The sequence below is a fragment of the Gadus morhua genome, chromosome 5 (genome assembly GCF_902167405.1).
Source record: "Gadus morhua chromosome 5, gadMor3.0, whole genome shotgun sequence".
Lineage (NCBI taxonomy): Eukaryota > Metazoa > Chordata > Actinopteri > Gadiformes > Gadidae > Gadus > Gadus morhua.
Window position 1 is genome coordinate 12616470 of NC_044052.1, and position 19491 is coordinate 12635960.

Below are 19491 nucleotides of genomic sequence, written 5' to 3' on the forward strand. Positions count from 1 at the left end.
AATAATGGCCAATACGTTTCATGGTTGCATGACATTGTCGCTATGGGTTTTATATTCAACACTATTATTTATGTCTAAATATAAATTAATAAAATATTATTATTATTATTATTATAATTTATCTTTATATGTTTTCGTAAATATGCCCACACTTCGCATATGTTTTAGCGGCCTGCCAGGAAGAAGAATGTTACCCCAACATGCTGGCACACAATGTGTTGTTGATATTATTGTTGTTGTTGTTGTTGTTGTGGTGGTGGTTGTTGCACTATGTCTATGTTAGGGACTCGGCCTGTGTGTTATAGGACTACTAACGTGAGGAGAGGACCCCCCGAGGTGACGAGGCTATGAGCCCTCTGTTTTTTTCGAGGTACAATCCAGACACGCTCCCACATTGAAACCCGTTCACCTTGGGACCACCAGAGTAAAGTTCATAACGCTGCACCAAACTTCTGCAGACTTAGACCGACATCCTACAATCTGACGAGCGCTCAAGTGCGCGAGAATTTCATTTCGAGCCTCAAGTCGGCTGCTAACCCTTTGAAGAGCCGCATTGTGAAAAGCGAGGGTCGATACCCTGGCTCACCTCGTCCTTTCACCGGCGCGCCGTCACGAGAATGCCGAGATTTCGCAATTACGTGGCTCCCGCGAGCGCGGCAAAGTCAATCAATACTCGCAGATCATCATCGATATACTTTCTTCACACAATAAGGTTTAATTTAACAGTCAATTCCCCGTCCCCTCTTCCAACAATTATCCTCCGCGAGAGGGGACCTGAGCGCGGGCCGCCAGGTGAGCTTCAAGGAGCAGTATTGTGGCGGGAAAACTCTGCTCATAACACGGAGTCTGCAGCCTCCAGGTCGCCGCTCGCACGCTGGGAGAACTTTATTGACAGGACAGACAATGCACACCATGCTGCCTCCCAAATAAGATACGAGATAAGAATCGACTTTGCGCTGTTTAGCCTGATTGCGTTTTAAATCATGATTGTGTATCGAGTGATTCACTTCTGATCCTCCATCATACATTTTAGCAGAGTAAGAACGAGTATGGCTGTATGGCTGAATAGGACTAGGCCTATATTATAAAAAAGAAAATTAAAGAACAAAACAACACAGAACTGCTATGTAAGTATAACTAGCAACAACCGTAAGAACATATCAAACATTCATGATTTGCCAATGAATAGACAATTAATTTATAATGGCTAAATATATACCCATATGATTTTGTGTAAGGAAATCAGCTTGCGGAGCATGCAGGTCTCAATTCTAGCCACTAGATGGAAACAGAGACTCAGGGAGTATATGAAGGAGGCGTGCAGCTTGACACGTGAACGCTGATTCCATCTTTGTAAACTTTATATTATTATATTTTCACTCATTGTGACATCTTTAAAAATATATTTTTTTGTAAACCTATATTCTCAGTGTCGTATGATGGATCAGCTGATTAATATAAAGGCCTATTTTAATTTTACGTAGGTCTATGTAAGCTGGCATATGTGTCAGGCTATTTGAATTGCAAAAAAAGACTTTCTTTATGGAATTCATTTTCGCAAATATGTATTTTAGTAGACGGCTAATTGATATTTCTCGTAAAATTCTCTTTTATGACAATATGCAAAAATTATCATTATTATTAGTATTGCTACATGCGATCTGTTTGCGACCTACATTTCCGTATGGATTTAGGAATCACGGCATGCATAAAATATTAACGTGATTTTCGAATTTTAGAGAATTTTAGAGCTGGGAACCGACAATGACATGTAATACTCTCTTGCCACCGCAAGATGGGGCACTAGTTCCATGCTGTCAACAAAATAGCAACCCGAGACTTGTCCCGCAAATACATGGTGGCTTTTGTCTTTTCCTGATATAAATGCAACTTCTGTTGTAAATATTAAAATGGACAATACAGTTTAAGCCACAATAGCAACAGTAAAAAATAACAACAGTCTGTTAGTAGCAAGAAACTGCAACTTTTGCTAAAGCAACGAGGCTACTACTACTACTTCTAACAACAACAACAACATTGTTTGGTTGGTGTATTTAAGTGTCAGTATGAGCTGTGCACAGCATTAGTATGTGAATGGACGTCTTTGAGAAAGTGTGCAGGCAGGCAAACTCTGCTCCTGATATTCCGGCTCTATATTTAAACACCGGGGTCTCGAGTTTCTGCAGCTGTCGCCAAGTTGAAGTTCAGCACCTTGGGCATTTCTCAGCCGTGTTCTTGGGTCATATACACATAAACCTGCCAAACGCGGCCAAGGGCCCAGATCAGGGGCCCGTTCAGGGGCCTGAACTGTCTCCTCAGCAAACCATCCTCGCCTTGTGGGGAGACGGGGCTTCAACACACCCACCCACACGAACGCACCCACACACACACACACACACACACACACACACACACACACACACACACACACACACACACACACACACACACACACACACACACACACACATACAGCTGCCAGGGGTGTGGTTGAGCGAGAGAGAGAGAGACTTTAGATGTTTTCTCCACGTCCTTTTTGTCAGTATTTTATAGAAAACTACAGTTCCCTCGTTGTGAAATAAGGTCTACTGTATTTTCTTTTCATAACACAACCTGCCATGTCGTCTAAATCCTTTGATTAGACTTCCTTTATCATTATGTTAGTTGTCCCTGTCATACTGACTTGTGTTTTAGCTCCTGCCAGATATTAACTAAACTTATTGCACTGCGAAAAGGCTGAACAAACATTTAATATAAATTTTCAGGTTCAATAATATTTATCGCACATTGGATTCTGAAGAGTCCTCGTGACAGGATGTTGAGTAGGACTTTATTCATCCTTGATGAATCGTCTGGCTGCTCGCTGCTGCTAAGGTTGAGTGTTTATCAGCCTAGCGTCCCTGAGCAGTGGCCCAGTCGCCATCTTGTTCTGGATCATCTATTGTGTAACCTTCTGCTCCATAAATAATTCACAGCCTGAATTTGAACCCCTACCTGATGGTCAGAAGGGCTGACGTTGCTCTCTGTGTACTGGTCTCCTCCTCCCAGCGGCTCTGCCGACATCGTCTGCATGGATTGGTTTCCACAGTAGTGCTCAACTTTATTCACCCTTAAGGCTCGTCTCTGTTGGTGGGTTCAGTCCAGGAGAAGCCAGCAGGCTGCTGGGTGAGAAGGTCCTTCAGGAGGTCTGGGTGCATCATAGTGCTGGGTGTTCATATCATCCTACAGGACATGTTTCCAATGTGTTAGCACTAGGCGCTTGCAGTTACGTGTAATAAGTGATGTAGGTTCTAACAACACAGGCCTGTCCTGTGTCAGGACGGATCAGTTCATGTGATCGGAATAAAAACACAAGATTCAAACTCGATAGTTTACAAGGGCACACACACACACACACACACACACACACACACACACACACACACACACACACACACACACACACACACACACACACACACACACACACACACACATAACAGCGGGTGTGTGTGGATTGTGATTGGCTGCCCGGCTGCCCGGTGGGCCGCAGCTTAGCGGGTATTCCACAACTTCGGTGGCGCCACTTACCGAGAGAGAGCCGGGGAATTACCACGAACACTGTCACCATGCAGCCACTGTAGTTCAGTAGGGCATGCACACATGCACACAAGCATTCACGCACACATACATGTATTACACACAAATACATGTATCACACACACATACGTACATGTATTACCCACACACACAGACACACGTATCAGACACACCTATGTATCACACAGACACACACACAAACACACACACACACACACACACATAGACACATGTATCACACACACACACACACATGTATAACACAAATATTCATGTAAAACACACACATTCAACCATCACACACACACAGACATGTATAACATAAACATTCACTTATAACACACACATTCATCACACACACACACACACACACACACACACACACACACACATGCATCACACACACATACATGTATCACACACAAACACACACACACACACACACACAACTACACACAAACACACATGTATCACACACAGACCCACACATACATGTTTAACACACTGCTGTGCACTGATGTTTGCTTGTGAGACTGCAGCCAAGAAGACAATCTCTGGTGATGATCCTTTGTTTTGTTTTGATGTTAGCAGCATGATGTCTCTGTGTGTGTATAATTAGTGACAGGAGGGCAGGAATCACGGACTAGTTATCATCACAGACTCTCCCTTGCACTCTCTCTCTCTCTCTCTCTCTCTCTCTCTCTCTCTCTCTCTCTCTCTCTCTCTCTCTCTCTACTACTCTTTCTCTCTCTGTCTCTCTGTCTCTCTCTCTCTCTCTCTCTCTCTCTCTCTCTCTCTCTCTCTCTCTCTCTCTCTCTCTCTCTCTCTCTCTCTCTCTCTCTCTCTCTGTGTTGTTATTCTTTTGTTTTCGTACCTCTCAGTTTTCGCTCCGCGGAGTGAACGAGAGCGCTGTCCGGGGTTAAGTTAGTTCCTCGCATTTTGCTTCTCTGTATTTATTCTTTCAACCAAAACAATTCTCTCTATAATTCTCTCTCCCTCCCCCTTCTCCTCTCTCCTCCTCCCTCCCCCCTCTCCTCTCTCCCCTTCTCTCCCCCTCTCTCTCCTGCTCTGCTATCTATTCATCTGGTCTCCCTGGAGCGCTGGGCAGAGCAGACTTGTGATCGGTTCTCTGAGGAGCGGCCGGGAATGTTGTCCAGGCTCTGGAATGGGAAGTTTATTTTCCTAACTATATGAATATCTGTGGGATAGGGGCTCTGCGCGCATGAGGGGCTCACGCAGTAATCCATTCTGCTGTGAGTGGGTTCATTAAAGCGCAGTACAACCCCCCCCCCCACCTCCACCACGACCTCCACCCTTCTCCCCCAACTCTCTCTCTCTTCTGTCTTTCTCTCTCTTTCTGTCTCTCTCTCTTTCTTTCTTCTCTCTCACTCTTTTTGTCTCTCTTTCTTCCTTCCTTCTCTTTTTTCTCTCTCTCTCTCTCTCTCTCTCTCTCTCTCTCTCTCTCTCTCTCTCTCTCTCTCTCTCTCTCTCTCTCTCTCTCTCTCTCTCTCTCTCTCTCTCTCTCTCTCTCGTTCACTTTCTCTCTTTCCGCCTCCCTTTTTGTAAATCAATGTTTTCTGTCTGCAGTGCGTCAATCCGTGAGGGCGGAGCTCACCGTTTTCATGTTATATTCTGACACACAATAGACCCCCCCCCCTTAACCCCCTAACCCCCCCACACACACTGACACACACACTTACACACTTACACACACTCCCTCATGTATTTCTCCTCTTGGTTGATTTCCTGAGTGAATTCCTGGCTCTCCTTCCTCTGAAGTCATATATTTATTACCTCGTCCTCTCCAGTGTTTCTGTCTTCTGCCTAAAACAACCCTCTCTCCCTCTCGCTCCTTCTCCTGCTTTTTCTCTCTCTCTCTCTCTCTCTCTCTCTCTCTCTCTCTCTCTCTCTCTCGCTCTCTCTCTCTCTCTCTCTCTCTCTCTCTCTCTCTCCCCCCCTCTCTCCCTCTCCCTCTACCTCTCCGCTTCTTTCTCTCTCTCTCTCTCTATCTCGTTCCCGCTCTCTCTCCCCCTCCTCTCTCCCTCTCTTTCTCTCGCTCTCTCTCCCTCTCTCCCTCTCTATCCCCCCACCACCTTCTATCTCTCTCCTCTTTCCCCCTTCCTTCTCTCACTCTCTCTCTCCTCTCCCCCCCCCCCCCCCCCCTCTCTCTCTCTCTCTGGGCCTTTTGTCCCAGCTCGGAGACGCTTGGCACACAGGGGATCGCGTTACAACTTTCATTTCCTGAATGTTTTCCTTTTTTCTGTATTCCCGTGTGTACCAGAGGAGGGTATACTATCCGGCTCTCCGGTGCCTTGCTGAAGGGCACGGGGAACAAGACGGCAGCTCAGGTTCTGGGAGCTGTCACTCTCCCGCTCGCCCAGAAAATCCCAACTGGCTCCAGGGTTGAGGAGGGTGTGGTGACTCTGGGAGCTCAGATGTTGTGTTACTCAGTATGAGTCTCTTTTTGTATGTCTCTGCGTGTCTACTTCCTTGTGGGGTTGTGTGTGTGTATGTGTTTGTGTCTGTGTCCCTTCTGTGTGTTTGTGTCTCTTCTGTGTGTGTGTGGTAGTGTTTGTGTTTGTTGTTTGTGTGTGTATTTTTCTTTGGGTGTGTGTTTACCCATGCTTCAGTGTGTGGGTGCGTGTTTGGTGTCTGTGTGTGCGACAGATGGTGATAGTGTGTGTTGGCCTGTAACTGTGTATCCTTTAGTTTGTGTCCGTAACATAGTTGTGCATCGGTCCCAGTATCTCTATGTGTGTGTGTGTGTGTGTGTGTGTGTGTGTGTGTGTGTGTGTGTGTGCTTGTGCGTGTAGGGGGGGGGGGGGGGGAGTTGTGTGTGCCTGTGGCCCCGGACCCTGGGTCCCGGAGCAGCCCCACTGATAGGCCCCTTACTCCCCACGCACTCCTGCTATCATCACCAGCAGCGCTGCTCGCAATGCCACATAAATGAATGGAGAATAGATATCACAGTTAGCTTGGAGCTAGCTCCGTGAGAGCTTACACATTTTGCTTCACTTGCAATATATTACACTTAGGTGGCTTTCTTGATCGTGTTTTGTAGACGATATTTCATCATGTCCTTTCATTTTATTACACCGTTCTGTTTAGCGGAACGCCGGTTAAATTAAGCCCAGACAAATATTAGGAACATTGCCATCCGTATATGAAACATAATAAATCATAATATTATAAATATTCCTTGACAGTTGGCACTTACAGCAAATCATAAAAAACTAAAACCTGATGTTAATCAAATATTATTATTATTAATATTATTATTATCCTCTTCATCTCCTAAAAGACTAAACACCGAAATTACAAAGGGGCATAGAAAATATTAAATTCAGATAGGCTCTCCCTGACGGAGGGCTTCAGGCCATGACTTCGAGACGAGTTCCCAGATGCATGAGACACATTCAGGGAAACTTCTCCTTTGTAAATCCTACTTGGAAGATATCACCCCCCCCCCCCCCTTCCAATATATCAGGGTCATGTATATGATGTGTCCCTGTGTTTGACACACAACACGCTACCCACACGCTAATAGTCTCAGGGATCATCTGCAGTGTGCGCTCCTCCCCCGGCTGAACTCCGGGTCAGCCGTCACTCAGCGCTCCCAGGGACAGAGATAAATACTTCTTTCAACTCCTGCTCCGGCGGCTTCCTGTCGGAACAGAGGCTTCCCACCAGAGCGGGAGAGGCAGAAAGGATGCTACAGCTGCCTCACTGTAGGGGAATAATCCTCTGAGCAACACAACCCTAGCCTCACTACAGAGTCACTGGCTGCTGGTGGTGTCTGATGCATTTACACTCATTATGGCGTTCATCCTCCGCCGTTTAACAGTTAGGGAAAAGGGAAGAAATAGAAGTAGATAAACAACGAGACACATGCTTTCATTGAGACATCGCTCCATTTAATGTTTTACCTCCTACACACGAAGTGTGCGTTTATTTAGATAGGAGTATGAGTACTTTGACAAACACCTACCGACTTGGAAACCAACACAGCCACTTGTGTTGTGTGTGCATGCAGACAAACGCACACACATTATACACAAATGCCGGCATTCACGCGTACTTATGTGCACGCACATCCACACATATACGTACACGAACATGTGCTGATAGACACACACTCACACACACACACACACACCAATACACACACATGCACATGCACACACCACAAAAATACCAATAAACCCACGCACCTACACGAAGACACACACAAACACACACCACCCATACACGAGCACACACACACGCACGCACGCACGCACACACACACACACACACACACACACACACACACACACACAGGTACAGGAGCCCGCTTTGGCCTCTGGGTATGAGGCTGAAACATTGTCAGATCCATGCATCATTGGTAAGGAAATCTCTTCTGCGTCTCCACCCAGCCCTCCACCCTCTCCTCTCTCTCTATCCCCCTCTCTCTCTCTCTCCCCGAGGCAGACCTGAAAAGATCCTTTTGTCCCTCATCACTCCCTCCCTCTCCCCTCTCTCCCCCCTCTCCCCCCTCACTCAGCCCGCGGTTATGGATACCTGGGATTGTCTCACACAGGGGGGGGGGGGGGGGGGGGGTCCACAACCCACGGCCGGTCTCCTGCGCTTGGCTTTTATCCTTAACGTGGAGAAAGGATACTTCATTGCTGAAGAGGAGGAAGCGGGGACGAGAGGGGGGAGGGCCAAGAGGGGGAGAGGAGAGCTTGCCAGAGGCAAACATTAGGCCCGTTCTGGAGGTATGGCGAGGCGTAGCGTACAGCGCGGGTCTACTCACGCTGTTTGTTTGCCCACGTCAGTCCGCTCCCCGCCCGCTGATGCAGAGCCACCGCCACTTACGGCGCGTGACAAATGAAAAGCCTCCTGATTGCTGTGTTGGCCCCGCAGCTGCTGCGACCGGCGGCGGTGAGCTCATGGCCGGGCGGCCTCCACTCCCTCTTGTTTTTGCAGAAGGACAGCGCCGGGAACTGCACACACAGTCAGACACAGACACATACAGGCACACACACACACACACACACACTACTCCACCACTGCCACCAGGTCTCTGGTGCTGCAGCTTGTTGTTGTACGGACCGCCAAGGAGGAATGGGGGGGGGGGGTTGGACCACTTCAGCCACAGGACAAACGCACACACATAGACACACACACACACACACACACACACACACACACACACACACACACACACACACACACACCATACACACACACACACACACACACACACACACACAAACCATACACACACACACACACACACACACATAAACACACACAAATAGATTCACATATATATTTACACACACACACACACACACACCAAACACACACACACACACACACACACACACATATACAGTCCCACACACACATACACCTACACATACAAACACACATACACGCACACACACACACATACACACGTACACATACAAATACAGTACATATACATACACCCACACACACGTGAAAACAAATAGTGAACAGTACCAGGGTTCAGGAACTACGGGGATCAGAGTATGATTAAACAGTCCCTCCCCCACCCCTCACCCCCACCCGTCTACCCCTCCGTCAGACTTTCCATAGTGAATTGATTCCGTCTCTGACACTTCCTGAAGGTGACTGATGGGCGCCCCATGTCATGTGATACGCAGCGGGTATGAATCCCGGGTTGATTCCACGATCTGCTCAACATGCTCTCGTTTTATTCAATAAAATGATCCATCACGTAGTTATGGGGGGCGTGGGGGGGTAGTCTGCTCTAGAGGTCTGGGGGTTTATATTGCAGCCCAGAGGTTCCGGGTTTGATCCCCGTGTCCTCAGTGTCCCTGAGCAAGGTCCCTGTAGCTGCAGTAAGGTTGGGTGTCTGGTGAGGAATGAGTCCCATTCTGTGACTGTAGTCGCTTCACCTACACAGAGACACGAGATATGATCAGCTTTAGCTCCATAAGGGCTAGGATGTGATTAAGGTCCATCTCGTCTGTGACTGACGCTTTAGTCAGCTGTTTAAGGATGAAGTTGAGAGTTCACCTACTGAGAAACTATCTATTGTTTTGTTTTTGATTGAGTGGTGTTTCAGGTCTTTGGATTCTAGCATTATGGTCGGAATGTTTTAGGCTTGTTATTTTCAAATCAGAGCTGGTTACGACGACATTAAAAATATAAACCATTAGCCTACAATTCTTAAATATAGTTATATAGATAGCCTAGTTCCGTCTACATTTTTTATATATATATATATATATATATATATATATATATATATATATATATATATATATATATATATATATAAAGAGGTACTAGATAATAGATACATATTTCTTAAACATGTCTTTGCTTATTCCTTCAGCAATAATAGAATATTTTAAAATATGTCCACCTTTTCGTGTGAATCCCAAAACAAAATGTTGGTATGGAGAGGAGCGCAGATTGGGAAGGTAGACAGAAACACTGCAGCTGATGAGCTGTGGAGGCACTGGGGTCGAGTCAGAGGTGTACAGAGGCCTCCCAGGGCCTCCGGGAGTCTGATGGAGTCAGAGCTGCTCTCCCATTGGTCCAGCGGCTCAACACGGCAGCGCTGCAATCTTCGCAATCAGGCATCGCTGCAGCAACGACTGTTTCAGATTATTGTCAGGAAATCCTCTCCGCTCCAAACCGTTTACCCTGACGCGAGCCGGGGAGAGCAGCACACGACGGCTTGTATGTGTTTGTGTCTTTTAACAGAAAAAAATAAAAATCTCAAAGGAGCGAAAATATTTGTTCAGGGTTCGAGGGTATATACGCACATTCTATTATTCTGTCACCCTACGAATGGTCTAATCCTTTTTTAGTTTTTGGTATTATAGTTCATATTATTTGAAGGTGTGTTGACGCAGCAGGCTGAACGTCGATGTATTCTGGTCGCTGTGAGTAGGAGTGGTATTAGCTACTATAGTGTTGTTGTTTTCTTCTTCTTCTTCTTCTTGCGTAAGTTAGTTGATAGTTGTCAGTTTGCAGTTGGCGTCTAACTGATACAACGTATATTTGGCTTCTTCAAACTTTTAGTTTTTCCTGTTAATGATTATGACGATGACAGGTTAAGTCAGAGATGAGTGACAGTGTTTTATCATGTTATTCTAAGTTCAGGGGATATACTTAAGCGTATACAATAATTATTTTTTGAAGTAGGCCCTTTACAGAACTTGTCAGATATAAATCCTTTTTTATGACAAGACAACGGGCCTCCCCCGGTCGAGACCCGCTCCGCCTCGGGACGCGGACTGGGTTTATGGCCCGGAACCGCGTGAGCCGACAGAGTTAAGTAAACAAGGCTCGAGACCCGGTGATCCGCAGCTCGAAGCCTCTACGTGCACGGCTCACGTGCACCCCATGCCTGCACGAGCCGTGCATGGATAGCCTGTTTACACACGTACAGGTGATGACACGTTCTAAATAATAAGCTCTATTAAATATGCATGCAAAGAGACGATATTAAAAACAGATCGCGCTGAAGAACATTTAAGTATTTCTTCTTGTGAGTCTGAGCCTCTTTGAAAGGCCAACATACAGCCGGATAATATTATCATACAGCCTGATAATATCAACATACTGCCTGGTAATATAATGGTTCATACACATTTGTTGGTATAATAAATCGATTATTTTTTAAATTAGGCTGAGGCAGAATAATACAATTACATTATTGAAACAAATTGAACAAAACACGTAAAAATGGCCAAAACTCTACCTCAATAATGTTACTATGTTTTTACCTGAACGAGGTGATGTTATTTATTCGAATAATGTCTGGCATAATCAATTATAAATGAATTCTGGCTTCCAGATTCGTACTGGGTGCCCGTTTCGGATCATTAATTAAATGCTCTAGAAAATAATTATACAAATAACACACATACGACAGATTGATTAATTTTGTTTTATTGGAAACTAATTATTACTCTAACGAAAACGTTGCGTATTAGTTTCCATAGCAGGGAATTGCTATAAATCTTTATTATTTTAACAAAATATCATAAATTAAGCAAAGGGGCAGACCAGTTAAGTGTTTCGTTGAGTTAAGAGTTCCGAAGAGGGTTGTAGTTTCTAGGCAGAAGAGTAAGGAGACCTCAGAGCCCATGGAGGGTATAGGATGGATTAAGCGCATAAACGAATGTTGTTGTATTTAACCAAATTAACAACAGATACGTCAGTCTATTATATTGTGTTATTCCATATATGTGGTGAATTTGATACAGTTTCTGATACAGTTATCAGTCTTTCTTTTTGCCAAATCGAATCGGACGTAGCTCTTACGAGCCTAGATCCACAAGGCTGGAAGTCAGCGGTCCCAGCAACGAGTCTTGGAGCTGGTGCGGGTGTCCGTGCAGGCCGTGGACCGACTGCGGCCCTCCGAGCCCCGACATGGGGTAGGACGAGGCCCCGGGATGGGACATGTTCCCCTGGAGCAAAAGCACCGAGCTGTGGTCGGGGCTCTGCGGGGGGGAGAACTCGTCCTCCGAGCTGGACATGAGCGACTTCCCGCCGTCCAGCGGAGACAGCTGGTTCTGTTTGTTGTTGCCGCTGTTGTTGTTTTCACTGTTTTCCCTGGAAGTAAATAAACGTGTCAGATCAACAGAACCGTGAACACACCTCACTAAATCACAGGCCTGGAGAAAACACAACTAGGGCCTTAAATAACATCTAGGTCAAGCTGGTATAAATATTTATGTATATATTTATATATATACATATATATATATATCACATTTAAACAACAAATGTATTTAAATACAAGCCATTTAAATTCGAGGGATGTTTTATATCTTATGCAGTTATACTCTTGCCTTATTTTTTAAAAAGCATCATAGATTATAACTCTATATTAAGTTAGCCGATATAAAAGCAGTATCCGAGAGGAGATGACAAACAATTCGGGGTTCAAGCGTATACAAATAAAAATAATGTAAAATATTGATGTGATTAAATATTCCCCGCACAACGTCATAACTAGAGGAGCTCCTGGTCAAGGTTCAGTGAAGTTTCTTGTCTGAGCTAATAATTCAGTTTGCTGCAAAACAATCCGTGTTTAATTAAAAATTCAAATAAAAACTCAACGAAGGCATGCGAATATCAGCTCTTATCTGGGACGAATATTTCTCCTGATGAAAGTCAGAGCTCCAGATCAAATATAATAATAAGAACCACAACTTTATGGGGACGAACCTTTCTTTGGCTTCGGCCGCCCGGTCCCTCTGGCGCCGGTTTTTGAACCAGTTGCTGACCTGCGTGGTGGTCAGCCCGGTGGCCTCGGCTAGCTCCCGCTTCTCCCGGGGAGACGGGTAAGGGTTGTGCGTGTACCATTCCCTCAGAACGCCCCTGGACTTCTCCTTAAAGCAGTAGCTGGTCTCCTCGCCGTCCCATATAGTGCGTGGCAGGGGGAATTTCCTCCTCACGCGGTACTTCCCCACCGCTCCGAGCGGCCGGCCACGCAGCTTCTCCGCCTCCACGTAGTGCGCCTTCAGCCACAGCTGCTGCAGCTTCGGGTGATTGTGCGGCGAGAACTGGTGGCTCTCAAGGATCTTGTAGAGCTCCCTGAAGTTGCCCCGGTGGAAGGCCACCACCGCCTTGGCTTTGAGGACACTCTCGTTCTTGTGGAGGTGGTCGCAGGCGGGCAGGGACCAGAGGAACCGCCCTAGCCGCTCCAGGTTCCCCCCTTGCTGGAGGACCTCGCACACGCAGGCCACTTGCTCCTGCGTAAAACCGAAGGACGGTAATATAGACATGTCTACACACTCCTCCGCGCAGAGTCGCTGCTGATATCCAAAACGACGGCGGTACTGTCGAGCTGTTTCTCTCTATGGCTGCTGATTTATTGTCGTGTCTCCAAAACACCGCAGCCCGTCCGTGCGATACGCACTGCACCGCCGATGCGCACGGGAGATTCAAATGTTGATTGTTGGGACAATTTGTTCCTGTTGGAGATATGTCAGGCTTAAAGGGAGTCTTTGCGATTCGTTGATTGGCTCTCCCGCTGCCCTATACCCTGGCAGCCGAGCAGAAGTGAGTTTGCAGCTCCGTTTCCTCCCCAGAGGCAGTGCGTCAGGGCTGAAACCGGAGCGCTCCACCCCCAGTCCCGTTCCACCGTGGGCCAGGAGGGGGGCAGCGGAACACCTAAATGCTAATCAGTTATTACAGAGCTCTTAAAGGCCCTTTAACGTGCCTCCAAACTGCCCCAGGTATCAGGCTGTTTCATATACAGATGAGTTGACTGGGAACCCCCGCAATTATTAATAAAGTGCAGATTGTAGGTAAAGTGCACGGTCTATTAATTATGTAGTAATTTTTACGAGGTGATATAGTTTAATAACGTCTTATTATTGCTATAGGCCTTGTGTTCGTTTACGAGCCAACCTACCTGATGAGTAGCAATTGTTGTGCTCCAATGACTATGTGGGCGTGTGTGTGTTTGTGCGGGTGTTTTGGTGTGTGTGTGTGTGTGTGTTTTGGTGTGTGTGTGTGTGTGTGTGTGTGTGTGTGTGTGTGTGTGTGTGTGTGTGTGTGTGTGTGTGTGTGTGTGTGTGTGTGTGTGTGTGTGTGTGTTTGTGTGTGTGTGCTTGTATGTGGTCGTGTGTGCGGGTATTTTGGTGTGTTTGTTTGGGGGGGGGGGGTTGGGTTGATAATAATAGGCTAGTCGATTCTATAATATAAATATCTATCATAGATAATAGTCATGATTCATTATTTATGGGAAGTGTATTTTTATAAATGTTGGAAATCTATGTTGACTAATAGTGATCAATATTCCCATCTTTGAAATGCACATTACACAAATGTGTATTATATTTAGGGATGTTCCATGTGTTATTTTAAAGGGCTTATGTCAATGTGTGAACAAATCATTCGTAACCCAGTTAAAAAAAGTCTACTTATTGTTATGAACAAGACGTTTCTACTTTGCTTTGCTGCCTCTTAATTTTATTTTGCAGACACGTTGAATTCATATCGTCCACATGAATGATTTACCCGCCCCGTCTCCTCCAGGCATGAGCAGAGCACTGTCGCAGGTCCGCGGCCTGAAACCCCAAACCACCCATTAGTAAATGAGTTCTGTGTGTCACTGCTCGGTCTCCGAGTCGGAGCCCGTGGATCACGTTTCCTTATCTGCTCCGGGATTCGAAATCTGATTCTCGGGCAATATGTTAAGGATCATAGCCGGGTCTGGAAAATGTGCTTTACTGCAAAAACGTATTTTAGAATGATTTGATTGCATCGAGTGATGCCAATAGACCTTCACTCAGAGATGAGGGTGTTGTTGTTTTTTGGTGTCAGCCACCTGGAAAAACAAGCGGATGGAAAGAGAGACAGGCATCTCCACTCTCCGAATCAAAGACAGTTCAACTCCACGTGTTCTCATCTGCATACAAGCCTGTTATTCTTTATTAATCCTAAATCAGGGTTAAGGCCGTGGGGCATTAAGGAAAACCTACCGGACTGGTCATTCGATTCTATACATTTTAATTTGCGTGAAACAATGAATCTGTCGCCATTTGCCCAAAAATATTTTATTAGGATGGGTTCGTTCTGATTTTTTTATATTCATGGCTTACATTTGTAGATTCAATAATCAACGCATTAACATTCCTGAAGGCCTCCATAATTCGCTCCAGTTGTTGTGATTCATATCGACATGTGATTGGATGTTCGGAGTGATGCTGCGGGCTCCCTTCCTCCTCCTCCCAGTCTGATCCGCAGAGCCTCGACAAATGAGCTGTCTGATGAGCGGGGCTCCAGTTTCCCTAATATCTCTAGCACATTGCGGAGGGCCTCCTCCTTTAACCCGAGAAGCCGGGGGGACGGGCCCTCCGTCTCAGGTCGGGATCACTTCAAGATGTGGGTCTCTCCCTCTCTCTGCCCCCGGGCCGAGGGGGATGACGGCCGGCGACAGACCCGCACCACAGCCCCGGTGGACGGCAACAGAGAGACAGACAAAAGACGAACTCAAAACACCAGAAAACAGTCCATAAAAACGTCACATTCAAAAGACCACGTTTACTATTATACAGCTTATTAAAAAAAGGGAAAAAAGGAAAATGTAGCTCCGCAGACAAGACGTGGTCCATTAAAGTAGGCCAAAGCAGATGTTTTTCTTGCTGTATCTAAATCAAAATGCTGTTTCAGCTGTGGGCCACAGTTTGGGGGATGAACTTTAAAAGGACTTGGAAAGGTAACATTTTCCATTTCAATTTCATTGCGATTGCGTTTAAGGCAAGTCACGAGAAATGATGTCTTTATTCTACTAAAAATCTGGAAATTGTTAATACAATTCTGTAAAATATTTGACATCTTTAGAAATTAATTAAGTCTCTTACCCGCATTTATTTCCTCTAAGGTAATTAATTATATGCTCATATTTGAAATGAATTAATAATTCGAAAATTAAAATTTATCCTATCATTTATCATCACAACTTTTTGGATCTACCTAATTCTGCTGTAGGTTAATATCTCAAATCTAAGTCTATCAAAGACGCAGTCAGGTGTTATTCCATCAAGGCCCCTCGAAGGGCCCTGCTTTCTCAAAACACAACTGTTGACGTGAGTGAGTTAAATGAAATTGGAGCTGCAATTATCAGCTTAACAGAGCTTCCTGTCATGTTGGAAAATTAGACCTGGTACAAGTGTGCTGGGGTTGGCCCCCATCACCATCATTACGCATTTCCTCCGAGGGCCACCTCCAGAAATATGCAATCATGGCCCCGGCTCTTACAGTAGGAGGACTCTTCGCGAAATAGGCCTCAGGGCACATTGACGCAGACAATATTTCGACATTTATTTTGTTATATTGCCAGAAGAACAAATAAGAAAACAATTGAGAGAACCAACTCGTAAACAGGTCGACATGTGAGCGTTTTAATGGGCTGCGTTCCAACTCGGGTCCGGCTGCAGAGAGAGGGCGCCAGGCGGTAGACAACCTTACTGATGCCCCGTAGATAAGACTAATAAAACACGAGTCTTTAAATAAACACAGAGCACGAAGCCCTACATTATGTTATTTTTCAAAAAACACAATTTAAAAACTATGATGCAATAAATAGGACATCTGTTGGTCATTTATCTTTACCACGTTAAACGGCCCTTTTATTGATGAAAGTCAATGAAAAAGCTTCACTCGTCATGTCGGAGCCGTGCTGGTGTTGCTCCTGTTTGCGGTGCGTTCTGGGAAATATCATCGGTCCGGCATTGTGTGGGCATGATGCAGCCGTCCAGCTGGTGCCTCTCAGCTATCCCATTTCAACTAGATGTGTGTAGGTTCTCTCTCTCTCTCTCTCTCTCTCTCTCTCTCTCTCTCTCTGTCTCTGTCCCTCTCTCTTTCTCTCTCTCTGCCCCCTCCCCTCTTTTTCTTCCCCCCCCCCCCCCCCCCCCCCCCCCCCCCCCCACACACACACACACACACACACACACACACACACACACACACACACACACACACACACACACACACACACACACACACACACACACACACACAGCCAGACCCAGTGTGCAGTGTAATAAAACACGTGTACGGGGGCGGCCATTGCGTTGAGGCTCAGACCATTAGCTCACATATGGTAGACGTTGTCCTTATTGGGCAGAACCGAGCCAGTGAATCTCACCAAGTCGTATCTTTCTCTTCCCAGGCTGCAGGATGATGGACTGGACATGTGTGCATATATCCTCGTATTTTTTTTCTTCTTTTCTTCCTCTCCCTCTGGCAAGAACGGCTCAATTATCAGAAGAGGGAGGTGGGTGGGGGTGGGGGTGGTAGGGGGTGGGGGTAAGGGCGGAACCCACAAATGTAACTGACATTTATTTGGTGGCCGCTGCGTTCAAGAGCTCACTCTGCTGTGTGCGTCCACCGTGGAGCCGCGGTCACGCTCTGGCCTCAGAGAACCTCTGTTGATGTACGAGAGGAGCGGGGGGGCTTCTCCTGGGCCAGGGGAGAGGGGAGCGAGGTAGTGGAGGGTCTGGCCCTCGCCCCCCCCCCCCCCAGCGACCCCTGGCCTCTCATTAGTGGGACGCGGAGCAGAGGAGAACGGCGCCCGGCGGCTCTGGTTACATGCGGCTTGCAGTCTGCTGCGTCGCATTAAATGTCAGCTTTGAAACCGTCTCAAAGATCAGAGGTCAGCGTTTTTAATAAGACCCGGGTTCTGGAGGGGTAAGGGTAGGAGACTGGGTGGTGGAGGCGGTGGTGGAGGTGGTGGAGGTGGTCGTTGTAAGGGGGTAGTGGTGGTGGTGGAGGTGGTGGTGGTGGTGGTGGTGGTGGTGGTGTTGGTGGTGGTGTTGGAGGTGCTGGAGTTGGTGGTGGTGGTGGTGGTGGTTGTGGTGGTGGTTGTGGTGGTGGTGGTGGTGGTGGTGGTGGTGGTGGTGGTGGTGGTGTTGGAGGTGCTGGAGTTGGTGGTGGTGGTGGTGGTGGTGGTGGTGGTGGTGGTGGTGGTGGTGGTGGTGGTGGTGCTGGTGGTGGCGGTGGTGGTGGAGGTGGTGGTGGTGGTGGTTGCGGAGGTGAAGGTGGTGGAGGTGGAGGTGCTGGTGGTGGTGGTGCTGGTGGAGGTGGTGGTGGAGGTGGTGGTGCTGGTGCTGGTGCTGGTGGTGCTGGTGGAGGTGGTGTCTTTCTTCTGGTTTTAAGGTGGTCTGTTTGCACGCGTGGGACTAGCATCCCTGACTCTACGCAGCAGTCCTCACCTGGTCTTTCTATTCAATCATCCAGTAATATAATCAATTAACAAATGATAAATCAAATATTATAAATGCATGAATGAATCATTACATTCAAGATAATATTGAGAACAAACGTTAACTGTTCCAGCAGAAGGTGCTGCACCTTAGGCCTCACCCGCCCCCCCCCCCCCCCCCGGTCCGGTCACCTGACTAGCAGGTAGAACTCAGCCTGGTGGACTGAGCCCACACCGCCCCCCTCCCCGTGAGACCGAGGCAGCAGCAGCTCCTGTTGCAAATGGCACATTGTCCCGGACTCCAACAAAGCTGTTTTCAGCCTCTTCAATATTACAGGAGGAGTCACCTGATACCTACCAATCAGCTAATCCAATGCCCATGGCCGCGAGGTCACCTGTGCACAGGTAACCTTATCCCCCCCCCCCCCTGCCTCTCCCTCCCTCCTCTCCCTCCCTCTCTCCCTCCCCCTTCTCTGTGTGTGTCTCTCGGTGCCCCAACAGCGAGCTCAGACAAACAGCGTCTGTTTATTTGGGTCATCAGTTGGATCACAGTTTCCCAACCCTTCCTATCCCACGGCCGCAGGTAGAGTTTCCTCCTGGCCTGACTCACCACATGGATTTGGCAACTGAAAACAAGCAATGAAAACTAAAACCGCTTTTTGTTTTTTAATTGCCCCCCCAATAATTCAGTTTTAAATGCATTTCTATAAGCATCATCAGTTTAGCAACGGAGCAATCCGGCCCGTTTTTGTGCAGTATCCTGCTTTTATTTCGAGAAAAAGCATAAAAACCAAAAACTGTAACGTACACCTTATATAAAAATATGAAGGTAAGGATAAAACAACATCAAATTCCACATTATTACGAGGGCCGCTTTGGTTCCTCTCCGGGTCCGGCTCTCTCTCTCCAGCTAATCCCAGGTTTAGTGGCCTGCCCCTGGGGAGCCGTGTTGGGTGGATCGCCTGAATCATGGAGGATCCCCCAAGTCATTTAAACTGTTCAGCCTCGCTCTGGCCGCGGATCCAGTGTCTGTGACTGACAGCACCTCATTTTCGCCTGTTTGGAAGTATGCATGTATGTGCCTGTGTGTGTGTGTGTGTGTGTGTGTGTGTATGTGTGTGTGCCTGCAAGCCTATATATTTCTAGCATGTGTGTGTGTGTGTGTGTGTGTGTGTGTGTGTGTGTGTGTGTGTGTGTGT

The 19491-nt window shown here is 46.9% G+C and overlaps 1 protein-coding gene across 1 annotated transcript; it reads right to left on the minus strand.

Moving 5' to 3' along the window:
* Positions 1–11504: 11504 nt before the first annotated feature.
* Positions 11505–13654, minus strand: LOC115544000 (homeobox protein six1b). Its single transcript, XM_030356738.1, has 2 exons — positions 12805–13654; positions 11505–12186 (listed from the first exon to the last, which is right to left on the minus strand). Exons 1-2 carry the CDS (start codon positions 13362–13364, stop codon positions 11892–11894), a joined length of 855 nt encoding a protein of 284 aa, XP_030212598.1. The 5' UTR covers positions 13365–13654; the 3' UTR covers positions 11505–11891.
* Positions 13655–19491: the final 5837 nt, after the last annotated feature.

Excerpts from the sequence above, each read along its gene's own strand:
- LOC115544000 (XM_030356738.1), bottom strand. The coding sequence starts at position 13,364 with ATGTCTATATTACCGTCCTTCGGTTTTACGCAGGAGCAAGTGGCCTGC. Across the intron at positions 12,187-12,804 it reads GCGGCCGAAGCCAAAGAAAG|GGAAAACAGTGAAAACAACA; the intron begins GTTCGTCCCCAT and ends ATTTACTTCCAG.